We start from the raw sequence: 20,844 nt of genomic DNA, 5'->3' as shown, positions 1-20,844 counted from the left end.
ACTTGGAGTTAAGTACTTATTGATTTGATTTTAAGGAGTAAAAATTAATTGTGATATGTATAGTATAACTAGGTGTGTGATATTAAAGCTTTAAGGACTATTACACAGAAGTACAACAGACATACAGTTATCACATTCACTATTCATTTTCTCTGCTTTACACGGAAAACATCACATAAAATAGTGCCTGTTAATTCATTTGCATCATAGTGAGACACAGCGCTCCATGCAGGGGCCTCGCTAGGCCATTTTTAGGGGGGCTTTAGCCCCCCCTTACATTTGTACTCAGCCCCCCTAAAAATTCTCCATAAACTTCACACAAATTGGTGATCGCCCATCGTCGTCTTTAAATTTCATTTGAAAGCGGCTCCTTTGGCTCCTCCCCGTCTTTCAGCGGCGTCTTCAATTCGTCATCACAGAGGGAGGATAAACGCAAGGTGTGTGTTTTTCGATAAATTGTTATATCTGCATCAGTGCAATCCTTTCTTATAAATACAGTTTACAAAATGTCATGAGGGATTAATCAATTAAATCTTCGCTGTGTTTACCCTCATCACACCAGCTGTTTCCTCTAGCGAAAATGAAGTCCTTAATACATACCCTATGAACCTATAGTTTTAATTGGAAAACCTAACTGCCTATATAAACCTTCCATCTACAGTTCTCTGTTCAGTTCTACAGTTCAGTTCTCTTAAAGGGCAGCCTCTTAGGCACATTAACACTGTGTTCCCAACATTGATTGTCAAAGAATTAACAGATAAATGTTTGACATTATTGGCACCCACACAGTTTATTCCATTGTCCAGCCTCATAGGTTTGTTGTTTATATTGCTAATCAATGTTAGTTTAAAGTTATATGCTGTTATCTGGTTACATTTTTCTGATTGTACCTGTACATAGAAAAAGGTTTATACGGTAAACAGCGTGTGTGATCAAGAAGACTCATTTATGTACTGATTCTGAACAAGCCAAATATGTGTTAAACATCTATGGGGCTGAGCCCCCCTTAACTGAAAATCCCAGAAACGCCCCTGGCTCCATGTAAAGTTTTAAAGGGCTAAAGTGCTTTATGTTGGATCTATGGCACGCAGGGACATGACATAGATCATACCAAAATTATGAATGCCCATAGTGTACCATATACCCTTAATGATTATGTATTAGATGTACAGAAAAATTGTAGCTTAAGCCTATTTATGCTTTTTTTTTAAATGAATATTTCTCCAATGACAATATAATAACTTCATTAACAGTCATGCCAAAGAAGTTTAAGGGATTAAATGAATTTGAATTGAATTAAAAGTGTTGAGAAAAACAGAAACAGAGATCAAGAGGTTAAGCAGTGGGTAGAAGGGATAAAGCAAGCAGACAAACAGATTTCGAGAGGAAGAAGATAGCTTCTGGTAAATGCTCTAATGAGTTGAGAGAGGACTGAGCACTGAGGGCTGCTGTCCAGCTGCTTCTGGCCTCACGGGATGGGGGATGAGGAGAGACGCAGACAAGGATCGAGGGACTGAGAGAGGGAGTGCAGAACAGACACTCCAGTCATTCCAACATGCTGGTAGGAGGATTAAAACTAAGCATTTTAATCCACTGCTACTGTGACTGGGTCCTAATACGTCATTCTACTTTTCACTATGTTCATAAAGTCTTTAAGAAATAAAAACACATGCTGTATCCAGCACAACGTTCGTCAACGACTGGGCTCACTACACACTCTCTCAGAGTGATTATAAAAATGTGCACTGTATTTTGAAATTTGTAATATTGAAAAATTACAAGGAAAAATAAAACATTAACAAAAAAACCCAAATAATTACAACAATAGTTGATTGCATATCTCATCTCATGCCCCTCTCTCTCATTAAATAAATACATACATACATACATACATACATACATATATACATACATACATACATAAAAACCTTCCCTTATCATATATGATGCACACGATGGTTACTTGCATTATCATGCACACTCACGTTAAGTAGCTCACTCACTAGGGTTGATGTATCCCTAGTATCTGAAATATATGTATTCTTGCACATGTTCTTTCTGTTCTTTCTGCCAATCTGTTACATACTCTGTATATTGTTTGCACTCTTCATTTAATCTGTATAGTTATTGAACGTTGTGTACTGTGTATAGTGTCTTGTTTATAAACGAAATGCTGTTTAAAATATTTGTTAAAAGCATTGTAATGCATGTCTGTACTTTGACAGAAACCAACAGACGGAATCAAATTCCTTGTGCATGTCCACATACGACGCAAATAAAACCTGTTTTTGATTCTGATACTTTGCTCTTAGATTAATTATTATACAACAGTTTTTCCTGCAATATTTTCACCAAGTATGAAACAAGCTGTTAACAAACTCTCGGATAAATAAATGTTCTTTATATCTATGTATCTATGTATCTATGTATCTATCTATATTAAACACAATAAAATGTAATATTTATGTTTGGATCAGTAATAAACAAGTCTTCAGAACAACAACAAAATACTGGATTGGATTTTTTTTTTTTTATCCACAGATCTGGCATGTAAACACAAGATACTAACTGTCTTAAAGCACGATGCCATCACACCTCTGCGGTTTCACATAACTTGGCAAAAGAAGCGTGCAGAAATTCGGCTCTGTTTCTGGGGAAGAATAGTAATGCTGGACTAATATTGAGTTTCAATCCAGGTATTATTATTAAAATTATTATTATTATTATAAATCATGAATAAAAAAGGTGTGTGTGTGTGTGAAATATATGTATTCTTGCACATGTTCTTTCTTTTCTCGTATAGAGGCGCTCATAGAACTTATTGATTTAATGCAAATGGCGAGTACCAGGACCCTAGAGTAGTGCAAAAGCATGGTTGTTACACACGGTCAGGTTGCAGACACAGAGATATCCGCAGTAACGGCAAGGATATCATAAATGCTCTCTCTGTCAAAAGTGATACTCTTACCTTATAATATGTGGAAAATATAGTGATCAGAGGACTAATCAGACTTAAAGTGCAGGAACTTACAAGCTCTTCTCTTTTAGCAGGACCTTTTTAACCCACTGCAGCAAAGACGATAGGACATTACACATAAGTAATTATAGTTTCATTTGGATATAAATTAAAATAAAAAGTAAGACATTAAAAATACTAATATTATGTTCTCTCCAATCAAAATTAAAATCTTCATAACACACAGCCACACACATTAGGACATTAGTGAGCAGTGAGATGTAAACAGCGCTCCAATGCAGCAAGTTTTTATGGACATGAGGACAAAATAAAAATAAAAATAATCCATATTCTGGGCTAATAACCACTCTGGCTACTATAATCAAAAAAAATATCTAGTGTTTTACGGTAAGACGCATCAGCTGTGTGAAGCCCGTTCAGTGTTCTGAGGTCATAGCGGTGTAACTTCGAGAGCTGTCAGAAAGGTTAGCATGTGGCACGAGACAGGCAATGGGCTAACTATGCAGCTCTTCAGAATTAATGAAGTGTATAAATCCGTTTATCTCCTACCTTTCTTTAATAGCGCCAATATTTTCGCGTAAATTCCCCTAAGGAGCCAGTTAGAGGCTTTTTTAACCTTCGTGTGTTTTCCCTCACAGAGCCGGTGTGTGAATCAGGCTCGCGAGGACTCACAGCGAGGGGGCGGGGTCACTGCTCGCTGTAAAGCCACGCCCAGTCAGAATGACAGAGCAGCCTGATCCAGCATGATTGACAGCTTGTGGGCGTTTCCACCTGCCTGCGCATCCACTCAGGTCTTTTTGATTTGCTTTTCCTCGCCCTCTACTTAAACAGAGGTTAATTACACCCAGGAATTTTCAGGACAGTTTCGGGTACTTCCATCTCTCTCAGCCAGGTATCAGTATAGTGTTGCGGCAAATCATGTAGGTATTCATCTTTATTTATATGATGAATGAATTACTATGAAAGGTCCTGCAGCTATAGCGTCTGAGTGCTTATGTAGGTGTGAGGGATGTTAGTCTGGAGTTATGAGAGTAATCAGTAAGTATACAAAGAGAGAGTAGTAGAATGATGGCAGAGAAGGATTTTGAAAAAATAAATAATGTGATTATTACAACACTGTATTTCTGTCCACATGGTCTAATGCACATTAATAATAAAACATTAATAAAAACTTGTTTTGTAATAAAAAAAAAAAACCTTTTTATTGCGTATGTGCTCCACTACGAATGGGTAAACACTGCTCTCTGGTGTTAAAATGCTGTCATAGAATTTTATATTAGAAGCAGCCAGATTACACACAATGTTACTAAAGAGCTTAAAATGATATTGCCAGACATGTTAAAATGTATCGTACAAAAAGCATTATGGCCTAAATCCATGTCATATTTTTGAACTGTTTATAATATATGTGTCTAGGTCACACTCCATAGTAAGTGATTCTCAAGGTTGTTTTTTTGTTGTTTGTTTAATTCATGTGCAAAGGGAGGTGTACATTAGTAACCCATGTACTGCTATTCCAGGCACCCAGGTATATACTGTTGCTTAGGCAACCAAAGCTATAGAGGTTTACCTTGACAACCATGTCCTGCAAATTACGGCCCATAGGCAGTGCTCCTGTTGTACATTTACTGAACTGTATGGATATATATATATATATATATATATATATATATATATATATATATATGGGCCCTAAACAATATATAAATTACTAATAAAATAAATCACTATGCATTGAATATCTCTAACATTGCGATTTAAATAAAGCAAGGTTTTCACTAATAATAACCATGCCTCTGGTAGTCTCATATACTATGATATGGACACAATATTCATTTATTTTTACATTACACTTTGCTGCACAAAGAATAGATATGCAAGAATGTGTTTTTTTAAAGATGCCAGAACTAAATAGCAAACACATAATTATTTTTATTATAAATTAAATGTATTTGTATTAATAATAAAAGGTGGTTTAGCTAAAACATTTCGGCACAATTGTGTCACAATTGTCTAGTACACACACATTACAGGAAATTTTGAAATGGCAATTAACCTACTGTGCATCCAGAAGGCTGGTGTCAAACCCTCGGCCTTAGGGACGCAAGATCCCAGTGCTAACCACTAGGCCACCATGCCACCCTGACGTGAAACCATAGTATTTAATCAGAACTAGGTTGCAGCTACAGTAGTTTACTAATCTACAGTACTTTATGAATTTGAGTTTGCATTATTTTAGCAAGTGGACATTTTTTTTTATGCCAGTAGTCTAAGCAACCCTTTAAGAGACAATAAGTGCACTAAATAAACAAAAAGATGTTTAGAAAATGAGAAAGGATATTTGAATAAATGAAAGAAATGTTTTTAGCCAGGTGCAACCACACACTTTCTTATGCCATTTTGGAATGTGGAGTTTTTAAAAAATGTTTTTTTTTTTTTTCATTTTTACTGTAACAGAACTTTTGTTTCTCTCTCATGAAAATGAGACTTACCTGTTCGTTGGTATTCATGCACTGCAGTTTCATCTGTTTCAGGTAGGTGGCAGTAAGAGGCATGTTGTAGTCGATGAGGTCTGGGACCAGTGAGGTGGGTCGGTCATTTTCTGTGGGGGTTAAATAAGCTTTAGTCCTTTTTTCTCATCCAAAATACACATCCAGAAATTATATAGTTAAATGATAAAGTCTCATGCTGCTTAAAGAGTCCAAAGTAATGCATATTAACAATTATAAATTAAAACAGGAAATTATCACAGAAGAAAAGTAACTACAAATAATAAAAAAATATATTATGGTATTAAAATATAGTAAATTGTATTATACATAATTGTATATTATATATTAAAGTACATTCTGAGACACTATAAAACACATCCTTTTGCCAATATCCACAGGTGGACCAGATAAGTAGATCAGGAGAAGCTTTCTAACAGTCCGCACTATATCCACTGGAGGGCGATGTTGAGACTCATCGGTTCAAAAATTCCTGAAAATATCTTGGGTCTTTGTTCAAACACAATAACCACTGAGTTGTCTTTGTTTCACACAAGTCTGTTGACTCTAGAATGTCTGCTTACAGATTGCCACTATTTCATTTAAACATCCCCATCTGTTTCACCTGGACTCAAAATGAGACAACTCAGAAAACCCACTTCAAATCCTTTAAAAATAAAACCTCTCTGAGAGTGGATTAGTCACTTACTAATGACTAACACCAGGTAGGTATCAATTCTGTCTGCTTAAGGGACTAAAATATACTATACGTACTGTATGGTAAAATGTGACCCATCAAATCAGGTATTAAGGTATTTTTTTTGGGTGATTTGAGTTTTTTCAGATCCATAATTTCAGATTCCTGGTTCAGTAAATTACAGTTTGATACCAAGTATATTGAGTGCTGAGAGATAGCCAGTGTTTATGATGAAGGCCTGGAAAAACACCAATATCCTTTAAAAAAAAAAAAAAATAAATAAATAATGTTTTCTTGTGATGTAGGAAAGGGGTAACTCTCAACCTCGATCTGACACTAAGATCTCTGTGGCAACCTCAAAACCAACTTGACCAGCAGTGCGAGTTTATAGATTTAAAACTGCACACTTTGCTTTAAGGCAATGGTTAATAATGGTTTTAATTAAACATTAGATTACAGTAATAGATTAGATAGAACTTTCTCAAGATTCAGGAATTATTTACTTTTTACTATTTACTTTTTGTAAGTCGCTCTGGATAAAAGTGTCTGCCAAATGCCTAAATGTAAATGTATTTATCTGATATTTTTAGAAATGTAAAAATTTGATACATTTCACTCACTACACACTATTGGCCTTACTGCAAAACTAACCTGTGCAACTTAATACCTGACTTTATATCGATAGGTCAGTGGCTCAGTGTGTTAAGGTTCTGAGTTTTTGATCAGAAGGTTGGTGGTTTGAGCCCCAGCTCCGCCAGGTAGCTGCTGTTGGGCCCTTGATCAAGGCCCTTTACCCTGTCTGCTCCAGGGGTGCCATATAATGGCTGACAACCAATGGTATACTAACAAGTGCTGGGATATGCAAAGAATAAAAAGTAGTTTTAATGACTACTTACTACTGTAACAGAATATGATGTATTTTTGTATACAAGATGTATTTTAGAAGGCAAACTGTAAAATGTGCACTCAACAACACAATCATGTCTTTGCTGAATAGATAGATCATTGCTGGATATAAACAAAGACCATGTTAAAGTTCACAAATAATAATAATAATAATAATAATAAAAAAAAACTTTTTATGGTAAATTGTAATTTGTAATATCACATATGTTTATAGCATATGTTCAGTATGTTATCGAGCATAGGTTTTGTTTAATATATGTTTAAAATAGATGAAATACTTCATGCTTTATATGGGATAAAATTGTTACCCCTCATTCATGAACTACATTTATACTACACTATGAGTGTAAGGGGTAATAAGCCCCAATGATAGCATAATGAACTATATAACAAATAACACAATTGACCAGGAGTTACACCAGGAAAGCAGACTTAATATAAGTCTGAATGAGTGAATGTTTGTAGTCCTGTTCTAATAATCCAAATTTGATCAGGGGTGAGAATAAAAATTCTGACCTTTGAACTCTGCAGTGCTGGGGTTGATGTGCATCCTCTTCTGGCATTCCCCACAGCTCATCAGAAAGCGGGTCACAGCCTCGCGGGGAAGGAAAGCGTATGTCTCTGCAATCTGGCAACCATAGAAGGAGCGAGAAGGAGAGGAGAAATGGGGGTTAAAGAGATGGGATAAGAGGATGGATAGGATTAGAGGTATCTTTGTGGGGAATGTTGTCAGTATAAACCGAAGGGCAAAAATGGCCATGGTCATTGATTTTAATATTTGATTTTATTTGATTTATTTGATCATCTGACCATTTGCATCCCATGTCACAGCAGAATCGATTATCCTATGCTGTCCTATTCCTGACCTTTTTTTTTTTTTTTTTACACATCCCCTCCCTGTCCCTCTCCTGCTGCAGCTGTTTTGTGTGTGACCTTCATGCACACATAGAGCTAGAGGGGGGGTGAGAACGAGAGCTGAAGCAGGAGGCTCATCAGGGACGCCTGGATCTCCTGATCCCGCCTCAGGCTGCGCAGAGGGAAAAGGCCACCCAGGGAACAAACACATGCACTTCCCAGAATGCCACAGCCCAAGACAGCCCTCCCTTCCCAGTGTGGCTGTGTAGGACTCACAGGGATGGCCGTGCTATAGGACCTGACAGCAGTTCTCTCCAGGGTAGAGGATGAGGAAAAGAGATGAACCCCAAGTCCCAACCACCACCAACACACACTCACACACACATTCACACACACACACACACACCCGCACGCATGCATATACTCTCTCTCTCTTTCTCCAGTAACCCATATTGACATGATCCCTCAAACACTGCACAAATATAGCAGTTCTGTACAAATGTATTCCTTCCACTGGCAGCCATCTATCCAAACCTATACACGAACAGGTGCTTAGATCACATAGAATGTCTAAAACATGATAAATGACCACAGCTACATTATCACCACAAGAGGGCAGGGTTCAGAGACAAGGCAGCTGGTCAAAGGGACAAACCTCGAATTTTGTAGTCTTATAGGAGATTTGTTGATTCCTAACTGTCTGTGCTGACTACATATTTGATTCTTTACATCCTATCAGGCTCCAGGTAAAAATCGCCATCTGTTTATGTGGACCAAATCATATCTAATTTCAGGCAATACATACATAGTGTCTACAAAGCATGTAACCTCCCAAATACTGCATAATAGCAAGCCTTTCTAAAACAGCTAATCTTTTCCTTGAGCATCTTCAGCCAGAGGTGGAGTTGGGGTAAACAACCTATCAGCATCAGTCACGGTTGATTACAGCCAATCAAAGCCTGTCCGACCACAGCAAATCACACCAATCACAGAGCATCTCTCCCAGTCACACCTCATTTTAAAAGTCACAGCCAATCAACAGACGTTAAGGGCAATAATATAGCGGATAGTGTTAGTGATGGACAGTTGAGCGGGTCTCTGTGGGAATTGGTGTGCCAAATGTCAAAAACAGTCCTATCAGGTGGCTAATAGTTTTAATTAGGTGATTAGCAAAGAGCTCGATGGGGGCGGAAACCTGACACCTGCTTTCTCACACTGTGGGATTATAGTTTACAGACTACTGAACAGTTTCACGGGTGTCTTTTTTTGGGGGGCAATTCTCCATATAACTGTAGTAGCGATGAAAAAATGAAACCTCAAGCAGCAGATACAAGAAGACTAAATATATTACCTACATATTTGCATATAGGTTACAGACAGTGTAGCGAGCAGGTGTACTCATGCATGCACACACATGAACACACACACGCACGCACACAGACACTTTGGAGTGTCATCTTCTGAACTGTACACCAGATGTTATGTTTATTTGCTCTTTATGGTGCTACATTTATTGCATATGGTTTACAATCTGAAATAAATTGAACAGTTTTGCTCGTTTTTTGCACGGTTATGCCAATTAGTTCATCCTAATTATGCTTCTATTGTGTGCAGTTTGTGCCATTAATCTGGTGGATCAGGTTATTTACTGTATTGTGTAGCATCTGTCACACATTTTTGTGCACTCTATCTGGTCTCATGCTGCTGTAATCGGTTAAGTGCAATACTATTATTTAGGAGGAACAACTTCATCTGTAAGCACGTATATGGATGCAATGATGATGCAAAAGGTTTTTATGTTTACAAAAATATCCCAGGACATGATTATTTTTTAAATGAAGCTTTTATCATTTACAGCATGGAAGGAGGGAGCTTCAGGTACAAGGTCTTTTCAACTGGGCTGTGTTTCAGCACGACCAGTGAATAAAGTAAAATCTTAATTGAGGAATTAGTTCCTCTAGAGTTAGAAAACTTGCTTAAAGGTGCACTATCCGTGATAGTGATACGAAAGGAAGAAAAAGAAAAAAACAGAAGCTTCAGGTTTTAAGAAAGAGCAATTAATTTGCAACCACATAAACAGACATATAGTAAAGCTGCAGTGCATACACCATTAAGACACATGCAAAATCACTTACTCAATCATCTCCTGTACCGCTTTATCCTGTATTCAGGGTCGCGGTACCTGGAGCCTATCCCAGGAGACTTAGGGCACAAGGCAGGGAACACCCTGGACAGTGTGCCAATCCATCACAGGGCACACACATACACACTATGGTCAATTTGAGAACAGCAATTAGCCTAACCTGCATATCTTTGGACTGTGGGAGGAAACCAGAATACCCAGTGGAAACCCACCAAGCACGGGGAGAACATGCAAACTCCATGCACACATTGACAGAAACCAAGCCTGCCCGGAAATTGAACCCGGACCCTAGAGGTGTGCTAACCACTACACTACCCTGCCGACACATGCAAATTCAGTAGAGTAAAAACAATAGGTCTTTTGCTCTACAGAGATGTAGAAAAAAGTGACCTGGTCAGACAAGCCATCCTTTCCTATATTCTAAAAAGGAGGGTGAGTCTATATGTGTTGTACACCAAGATCACAATAGTCCTGAATGTTTAACCTTTCAGTAAGTGGTTTTCTTATCCTGTGCAGGTTTAGGGTGGGACCTGGAGCTAACCTACTGCAGGCACAAGTAGACATACAGGTTATGGGCAACTTGAAATGCCAGTCAACCTACTGTATATGTCTTTGTATTGGACAGAGCATAGAGGGGGAACATGTAAACTACTCACACAAGAGGAGGCAAGATTTGAACCCCCAACAACACCGGAGGTGCAAGCCAACAGTGCTAGCCATGAGCCATCATGCATCATAATAAAAATGCTACATAATAAAAATAATCTATATTAAAAATCTGAAAGATTTTGGACTCACATCTTAGACAGCGCTATCATCACTACCATCATCAATTAAAGGATTATCTTTTGCAGGAATTGTATTAATACCTTTAGTACAGTTTCAGAATCAGAAAAAGCTATACAAGCTGATAAGCGATGCATGTACATGATTATTTCAAGTCACAAGGGTGACACAAATGGCTAAATGTGTATTTCTTTTTTAGTGTGGAGTTGTTGCTTTTTTCCCTAAATGCAATGAATCCACCTCACATATCTTTGTCTCAATGCATAAACGAGCCTAACTTTTTTAATATTGTTGCATTGTAAATATCCAAAGTATTTATTTATGTGTTGGATTAGTTTTAAGTTAGACATATAGTAGACCATAACAAATAATAATCATATTTTTGTAGTGAGTGATTGACAGCAAATTGGAACAATTTTTAATTACAAAGATTTTAATAATAAAAAACATTGAAAAGAATACAAAATAAAAAACGTTTAAAGTAAAATGCATCAGCAGCCTCCTCCTCTACTAGTGTCAGTTTCACTTTGGTAGTTGATGACAGCACCTTATTATACTGTAGTAGACCATAACTGGTAAGGAAACTGTAATTTCTAACAACAGCACATTCTCTCTATTGTGTCTAGCTGAAGGTTTCATTTTACTAATTACATGACAAAAAGCAAACACGTGATTGGCTCTTTACTATACTCACATTTTGCTAAGAAATGCATTAGCATTTAGTGCATTTTGAAATCAAACCCTTTATATACAGTACATTTACATTGCTATGTATAATTGAGATCAGATGATAGAAAAAGCAAATGCATTAATTTTATAAACTATCCATAGTTTCTCTTACGTCAACAATGTTCTCATTGAACAAATCATGTGTGAGGAAGCGCAGGGGATGAAGCTAGGGTAGGTCGTACAAACTTGCTGAAAGCTAATCAAATCACTATGAGACATAAACATGCAATAATGTCATTTAACAGTTGTAATCCGTACATACTGTTTGAGTAAATTTTACCCATTTTGACATTTGATAGCAGTAAAAACACCTTAAATAACATTATTTGCGCTAAAAACTAGGGGCCTTAACACCCTTTTGCCGATGTGCCCACCATAAGGCTACATTTGCCAGTATTCCCACTCATGCAGACTACTCTACCTACTGCACCTCCAAACGTAACAAAAATAACCCGTTAAAAGGTCATGAAATGAATAGTACAGTATATAGTAGAGCTGTAAAAAACTGGCAGATTGTCAATTCGATTCAGTTCGATTTTGGAGCAATTTGATAGCATTAAGCATGTTTATTGTCTGATTTGTCGCAAGAATCTTTATTTCTCACAGATTTTAAAGTATTACGAACAACTATTTTAAATGCCATGTCTTATACAAAGCATACAATCTTCTGTTCCTTCTGTGCTATGATTAGGTGGTGGTACTGCACCAACCACCCATTAACTCAAAGTAGAAATGTAGAGTCTCTGTATTTGCAGAAGATAGAAGCGATTGTTTTCCGTTCACGACTAACGCAATCTACAAGTTAACTAGCTTCTAGTACAACGCTGAATCCCAAATTAATCCCTTACCCCCAATTAATGGCACAAATTAGTATGGGATCCTACGAGGGATCCTATCCTACACCCTAGATAATGTACTAGCTTTCCATTTGACGCTATTTTGGATTCAACCACGGGAGTTGGCTAATATTCTTAAGTGAGTTTCTTAACACTGTCCAATACCTCCATGGTTTATTCCCCTCACCGTTTGGCTACCGCTACTGGTACTGCTTCGAATTTAAAACCTTCACTTTCAGTTTAATGCTGTCTGGGTGAATATTATCACGATTGAGACATATTGGGCTCATGCCTACTGTATGACCATAACAGTTATCTGTCTTGTGGGATATTGTATAAATCTCACACACATACCAACGTGTTATCTAGAAAAAAGAATGGTAAAAAAAAAATGGTTAAGGGACATATTGGGCACGACTGCACTGCTTTCTATAATGATTACTAAAATTATGAATTATTTCGTTAATACTTTTATTTTATTTTTTTTTTTCATTTGTATAACTGGGTGTCTAAATCTCAAAACACAACACAAAACGTACCTTCAATTTCAATTCTATATAAAATATATGAAAAGTGAAAGGTGCTAAGGTGCTAAGGTGTCACTTAGTATGAATTACATATAACATATAACACAGTATAAACTTTCTCTCAATTCTATTACAAAGTATTTATCACTTGTATTTACCAGAATAAACTTTTAATTTTTTTGTCCTGTAAGGTAAAAAAACAAGTGACAATAGACCAACCATTACGATTTCGGCTACTACCTTGCTTTGTGTTTCTTGTGTACTTAAGTGTGAGCCAGTGTTAGAAACTGTCATGCTCTCCCTTACCGCTTTGTAAGTCTTTTTCTGGCCAGCGTGTTTGGGTGCTCTTCCTGGATCCGCTCCCATCTCCACATGCATGGCATAGATGATGTCGAAGAAATCCTCCACCACTGCCACGCGCTTCAGAGAACTGTCCTGTGACTGTCCGCTGTCAGAGCACTGCAGGCCAAAGATGAAGACAGAAGACAAATGAGGACATTAGCTTCTTTATATGGATGAATACTGATGCTGCTAATACCTGCTATGCGGAATGAAAAATACCCTGTAGGCTACTTATTTCCTTACTCAATGCACATGTTACTGCAACAAAAGCACTGAATATTGCAATAGAAGTTAGAATGTTAGAGTACAAACTTCCTTGGATGAAAACATATTCTTACAATAATATGTAATTATTCTACATTCATTATATGCCACATAATTGAATAATTGTTTAGCAGACTCTATTATGTCTATATATTATTGTGTTTACAGATCATCCACCCTAACAGCAGTAGATCTCGATAAACAGAGCAATGCAAGGTGGCATATTTTGCTGCACAAAAATAAATCTCTATGCAGAAATGCCAGTATGACTTTGGAGTTGTTTATGGTCTTCGCCTTGATAGACTGTAAATCTGAGAGGCCATGCCTGAGATACTGAACTAATATCACAATTAGAGTTGTTTTATGTATCTGAGAATAAAAATGACTGGGTACTGCATCACAGAGTGAGTGATGAAATCCCTGAACATGTCCCTGTGTCAAACCTAATGCCTCCTCTAACACAAAGGCCTTGACAAGCAGAGGAGCTGAACTATTCAATCCACTCAGACAGAGACAAAGAGAGAGAGTGAAAGGAGTGTGGTTTGGATTGCTTTTTTATTGCATTTTAAAAATAACACTGTTGTATGCCACACTCACCCACTGCCCCACCTCCTGCCACAGGCCCCCTTTAAATACCTGCTTTCCATCCTCCTGACCCCGTTGTTATGGCAACTGTCGGCACTCTTTCAGGCAGGTGTGTGGGGCAGGGGGTCATGTGATGCCTGCTGAAACTCTGATTGCTACAACAAACGCCTGGCACCTCTGTCCCACATGGGCCACATTGTCACCTGCTTGTTCTTTGGCTTTTTGTTTTTTTATTCCTCCATGTTTGTACTTTCCTTTGTTTCTTCAGCTCATATTTTTTTGGCCTCTACCCTACTGTAGTCTAATTTGTTGCTCTGTATTCACCTTAAGGCTGCAAATTAGGCTGACATTTGGCCCATATCTGTCTACTTTATGCTTTTAAGTCAGTTGTGCACAGTCCTTTTAACCCATATTGCGATAATGCTAGAATACTAGATTCTTACTTAGAGGAAAGAATCTAGTTCTACGCACCTGTGTGTTACATTTCTTTGTTTTGTGAGACTTTCAGCAGGTGTGTGTTTGTGTGTGTGTGTGTGTGTGATTATCTGGTGTAAGAGGAACCACAAAGAGCAGCGTACTTCTTCCTTTATTTCGTCCTCCCTTCTATACTTCCCTCATCCCACTAGATATCTATGTTCTTTCTCACTCCTCCTTCTTCATTTCTCTTTACCCAATATTTTCTTTCGCTTTTTATTCACTCCTCTCTATCCATCTCTTTCTTTATCTGTCCCAGTACCTCTTCTTTCTTCTTCTTTCGCTCGCTCCTCTCTCCCAAGTGCCAGGTAATGAACGTTCCTATGGCAACTAAAACCAGTGCGCAGAGTGGGTTCGCTTTAATCCGGCCTTCTCTAGTCGTCCTCCCGTGCATTTGCTTTTATTCCGAATAATAATTATCACCCTTATTATGTTCCCATCAGTGAAAATATGTGTGACTGGCCATGGCTTTAACACAGTGTTCAGCCTAGCAGGACAAAATGTGATGTACATATGTCATGGGTTTATGGGGTCCTGTCCTGGTTTAGTGCTCATTTGCTTTCTTTCACTCGCTTTCATGCTCATTCTTTCTCTTGCTTTCTCTCTCTCTCTCTCTCTCTCTCTTTCTCTCTCTCTCTCTCTCTCTCTTTCTTAGCTACAAGAGACTATTTCAGAAATAACCCCTCTAGGACATGATGCGATGCAGACTTCTGCTCCTTTGAGAAGAAAACCATAGCTTTAGCTACAGGCAAGGTGTGTGTGTGTGTGTGTGTGTGTGTGTGTGTAGCCCTAAGCTCTGACTCCTTCTGTCCTACAAACATCCCTAACTCATCTTAATTTCTCCATTCCAGTTGCCTAAACACAAACACACACACACACACACACACACACACACACACACACACACACACACACACACACACCTGTTTCCTTAATCTGAGAGTGGAGGGCAAACCACTATGAGAGTGTGGTTGATGAAACTAGGCCAGGGAGGTTGATACCTCAGGTCCATGTCTGATCTGACAAAACCAATGCATACCTCATCTTCAACTACCGCCTGCTACACAAACACATACCGACTAAACCAAGACATGATAATGTGCTGATTTTAGTAAAAGATTTTCTAATAATATTAGATCACTACCATATAATATGCACCATTAGGGACTGCATTTTTGAGCTGTAGTGGATATTTCAGAAGCTAAAGTATGTTTTTTTTAAAGAAGTCCCAAATCTCAAAGAAAGCGCCATGCAAAAGTTATTCATCCTCCGGAATAAATATTACCTTCTTCTTCAAAAGCAGAGTTGTACTGTATTTGTCAGTGCCTCAAATACATCCGGGTGCCATCATTTTCTCTAGCATGGTAAATAACTCACTGCTGTTGCATGTGTCCCAGGGCATATCCTGGAGTTTCTAATAATCTCGCTATGAGCCCAAGCTCTCAGTATATGGACTAGCTGAACTGGCTGTATCACCAGGAATGATCTACACATTGTATTTACACTCAAAGGTTATTATATTCACTGTCTTATAAGTGCATGTGTGTATGAATTCGTAATCATTAACCTGCAGCATAGTGGCACATGCTACACGTGTGAGTGCGTATGTGTCTCAAAGGATAAGCAGCTGCTTTATTGGGCCAGTGAGTGTGTGGCTTCATTATTGTCACATCATTTTAAAGAAGCCTCATGAAATGTCAGCAGCAGCAATCAGCAATTCTGTGTTAGAGCTCTTTAGCTTGTTCCCACCTCTCCCTCTCTCTCTCTCTCTCTTAAATCCTCCTTTTTCCAGATGTGCCATATTATTCATCCTTTCAATCCCCTATCCTGCTCTCTAAACCTCATATTCTTTTTCTACATCTCTCTCTCTCTCTCTCTCTCTCTCTTTCATTCTCCCTGTCCTGCTCCAAACAGCTCTGTTGCTAGGATACTGGTGGAGCTGATTGGGCAAGCGGCCGCCTCCGACCCCCCGCACCTCCCTCTGGCAGTCTCACACATGTACACACACAGTGCACTGACTTGCTGAACAGTCCTACACACAGGGGTAATAGAGACAGGGACCACAGTGAGAAGGCAGCTGGGTCTCACACACACACACACACACACACACACACACACACACTTTTGTCTTGCTATCTATCCTTGTGAGAACCATCCATTGATATAATTCTTCATGCAGCTAACTAAAGTTATGTTACATTATGAAGCCTACACTAAACATAACCCTGACCTTAACCTCTAACTGAAAGGAACCCTTTTAGCTCTTTCAGTTTTTAAAATAAAGCCTGCTGTATATATATATATATATATATATATATATATATATATATATATATATATAAATAACTCTTTCTTGTGGGGACTAGCCAAGGATATTCCTTCGCTATGCTAAAATAGGATATTTCTATGCTAAGATATAATGCACACACTCACACACACACACACACACACACACAACCACAACCACAGGGCACGGAAGGAAGATGCCTGGCTAATATTTAAGGCAAAAAGGGCAAAATGTTTCATGCTGAGAGGACATGAAAGCAACCAATCATCCCAGCATGGAACAGTGCTCAGCTCCAGAACTGTCCTGACAGTAATAGAAACCTTACGCAAAAATGTTCTGAACATAAAAGCACCTAACAATCCCAGGATTATTAATGAAACGTGCACTGCAGCTATGTACAAAACAAATCCAACGGCTAATAACAGGCTACATAACACTCAATAAAAACTAATAGACGTTTAAATTTTAACCTCCATTTTCTGCATCTGCAGTGAATGTGGAATTACCAAGAACAGTATTTTCACTTAGAAAAGAGAAGTGTTTACTAAAAACAATGCAAGTCTAAAAGGTGTTGAATCTTCGGAAAAAAAAATTCTTTCTACGACACTTTTATAAATTCCTCCATTAAAGGTATCTGTAAACCTGTAGGATTTTTTTCTTTCAGAGTTTCAGAAGACAGAATAGATTTTTATGACTTTCTAACATGGTTTTGTGCAGCTTTAATAAGACATTCTCTCTCTTTATGGATAGAGTGTAATGCTTGCGGTTTTAAATCCACATTCTGTACTTGTGTATTTGTAACCTCTATTGTTTTACCAAACAAATGCTTGTAGACTTCCATTATAAGTGTGCTAATCAGAAAAATGCTGGAGTTTTCCTTGAACTATGCTGTCCTATAATAATTGAGCGAGAGGGAATGCTATTGTGATAAATATCAGCACGGTTGTGATGCGGTTGCTGGCACGAAGGCTCCATTAATTCTGTTAGGTTTCCGTTAAATAGCGTTACGTGGAAAGCTAATGCGTTAGTGTGTACAATCCCTTGGTCCACACATCGAGTAGGGTCCTTGATCAGGGTTTAGGGAGCAATTTGGGATTCAGCATGGTGTTTCTTGCTGAAAGTGCACCTGAGACTGATTTTGGGTGAAGGTTTTGGCAGGCATTTGCTCTCTCCGTAGTACAGAGGATGTACTGGGATGCGACGTGGTACATATACAGAAGTTAAATGTCCGTGCTGTTACTGTCTATTATCACCACTTATGGAAACCCTCTCATCCAATTAGATTGCTCAGTCTCAAACACAAACATTTACATCTAAATGTGTCCTTGCCAATGATTTTTTTTTCCTGAAAAGTTTTTGCTGATCCAAAACTATATAGAAATAGAAATTTTGTGGTAATTACTGCTACGGTATAAGATTTGCCAGGAATAATCATACAGTATAAACTAACACATAATGTGAGACATATACATTTTTACCAGCTGCAGTCACAATGTAGTTTGTAGTCTTTTTTATTAACTTCAAAAAGTAATGTCCATATCATGAATCATTGTATACCAGGACATCAGTTATTCAATTTGTTTTCGCTTATGTGAGTCATAACATACAACATCCAACCGCAGGCGCTTGTTTGGAGCAGCTGCGAATGAATCAGAAAGGGAGCTGACAGGTATGTAATGTATGCTTGCAGAAGGTGCTGGGTTATGACGTGTGAAGCAGATGTGTTGGGGAGTGGGACTGAATTCAGCGCTGCATTCTGATTAGCTCACTGCAAATATAGCAACAGGTCACCTCTCAAAGTCCAATCTTCCGTAGTCAGCCCGTCAGGAAGGAAATGGAGCAAAATTGAAAAGCCCTCTTGTCCACAGTGGGGAGCAGAGAAACCGAGAGGCAAGGAAAGATGAGCGTAAGCTTTTTTTTTTTTTTCTTTTACCCCTATCCTTTCCTATCCTTGGGTCTCCCTCCTCCTCCTTTTCCCTGTTAGTTCATAAAGCCCCTTCATTAAATCCACATTACGCCTCTGTCTCTCTCACTCACTGTCTCTGTTGTCCCTCCCATTTCCACGTCTCTCTACAGCCCTCGTTCATTATTTCCTTACTCTCTGCCTCCCTGCTTCCTCTATCCCTGCGTGAAATGTTTAGATAATGTGCATATCACAAACCTACAGGACCCTTAACTCAGTTTATAAGTGACATATTTCCCATGTCACATATTACTGGCTTCATTTCATTTTAGTTAAGATTATCATTATCAAAGCCATGCTCACACAGCTTCAGTTCCCAACTATCGCTTTGTTCTGTACTGTCATTATCATCTTAATGTAACGTTTCTTTCAGGGGCAATTATGCTTTTTTAACCCCTTCAGCACAACTGACCCACTCATGGATCTACACTTATATAAAAACTACATTAGCTTCCCTGTAATAAAATGAACAATAAACCATGATTATGGTACTATATGGTACACTTACACGTGTTATGTATACTGTCTTATTATATGTAGCAGATAAGAACAGACAAACCAAAGGTAGAAAAACATCAGAAACAATGAGATGTTATGATATTCCTAGATATCAGGACTCTTCAGTTGACTTTATCTTGCTTTTAGTGAATATAAAAAAAACCTGTAAGGAAAAAAAAACATGTCTAATCATGTCAGATCTTTTTCCACATAGAATGAGACATAAAAGTAAACTAGATTTAAAAGGAAAACAAGCATTTAATATAATTTTTTTTAGGAAAAACATAATCAAAAGAACACCTGATTGCACATTTTGCACACTGATCATGTGCATAGAAGTGTAAATCATGTGCCCTTTTCAAAATTAACTGATCACATTTAAACTCTAAAGTAATTGTCATACGTGATCATAACCAAAAACAAAGATCAGGTGCTTCTGTAGCCGTGGTTTTTAGCAAAGAGCTAACAGAACAGCAGGAAATCATCAACAAAAGTTATTTATCCGGAGATAGGTACAAAGAGTTTTCGAAACAGTAGATGTACTATGAAATGTCATGTAGGCCATTATGAGCAAGTGGTGAAAATAGATCACCACAGTGACATTACCAAGAACATAAAGTCTCTCCAAAATTGAGAGAATGACAAGGAGAAAACATATCACAGAGGGGCTTACGAGGCCTTCAGTACAGTTTCAAGAGCGGAAAAGAGGAACCTCTGTTAAGAACTGCACCCCCCCCCCCCCCCCACCCCCACACACACACCCGTTCACATATACTATATCAGGAAGGTGGCTATAAGGGTGGCAAGACAAAAAAAAAAAAAAAATGCTAGCCTAATTTTTGCGAAAGCACACAAGCAAAAAAAAAAACAAAAAAACAAACAAACAAAAAAAACAACTAGCTGCTAGATGTGTAGCTAGATGTGTTATGTTCTTATAAGACCAAAGCAGAACTTTTTGAGCTCTAGTCAAGATAGTGGATATAGTGCCAAGTGTCTACTTTGGCTCAAGCCTGCAGGTATCTGTTAAATAGCTAAAGATGAAAAAAAAAAATCATCAGCATGATAATTACTCAAAGCACAAATCCAAGTCAACACAGGAATGGCTTCAGAAGGAGATGATCAACATTTGAGAACAGATCAAACAAAACTCTTATCTCAAGCCTATCCAAAACCTGTGGAGCAACTTGAAGAAAGCCCTTACAATTTGAGAGCTCTGGAGCATTTTTACAAGGATAAATGTGATACAGTTACCAAATCAAGATGTGCTTGATCTTACCCAAATATGACTGAATGTGGTATTACAAGCGAATGTGCTTTAACAAAGAATTAGATAGAGGGTGAGTAACTGTATAGAACCAGATTATTGTACGTTTTTTTTTCTTTTTCCTAAAAAGTTTCTTCTTATTTTTCACTCGAAATTAGCTGGAAGCTATAAAACAAAACTTCTGACATGGCTTAATTTTAAAAAACTTTTTTTTTTTAAACC

The 20,844-nt window shown here is 37.9% G+C and overlaps 1 protein-coding gene across 2 annotated transcripts in view; it reads right to left on the bottom strand.

Moving 5' to 3' along the window:
- Positions 1 to 20,844, bottom strand: part of nol4la (nucleolar protein 4-like a) — a 48,766-nt gene that overhangs the window by 15,621 nt on the left and 12,301 nt on the right. For both annotated transcript variants that reach the window (XM_053504210.1, XM_053504212.1), the window contains exons 2-4: positions 13,252 to 13,404; positions 7,586 to 7,697; positions 5,470 to 5,579 (exon numbers count right to left, since the gene is read on the bottom strand). In XM_053504210.1, coding sequence (XP_053360185.1) covers positions 5,470 to 5,579; positions 7,586 to 7,697; positions 13,252 to 13,404 — 375 coding nt within the window. The remainder of the gene's footprint in view (positions 1 to 5,469; positions 5,580 to 7,585; positions 7,698 to 13,251; positions 13,405 to 20,844) is intronic.

This window comes from Clarias gariepinus, chromosome 9, assembly GCF_024256425.1.
Source record: "Clarias gariepinus isolate MV-2021 ecotype Netherlands chromosome 9, CGAR_prim_01v2, whole genome shotgun sequence".
NCBI classification, from domain to species: domain Eukaryota; kingdom Metazoa; phylum Chordata; class Actinopteri; order Siluriformes; family Clariidae; genus Clarias; species Clarias gariepinus.
The sequence above is the reverse complement of the archived record's forward strand: the minus strand, read 5'-3'. Positions and strand labels throughout refer to the sequence as shown.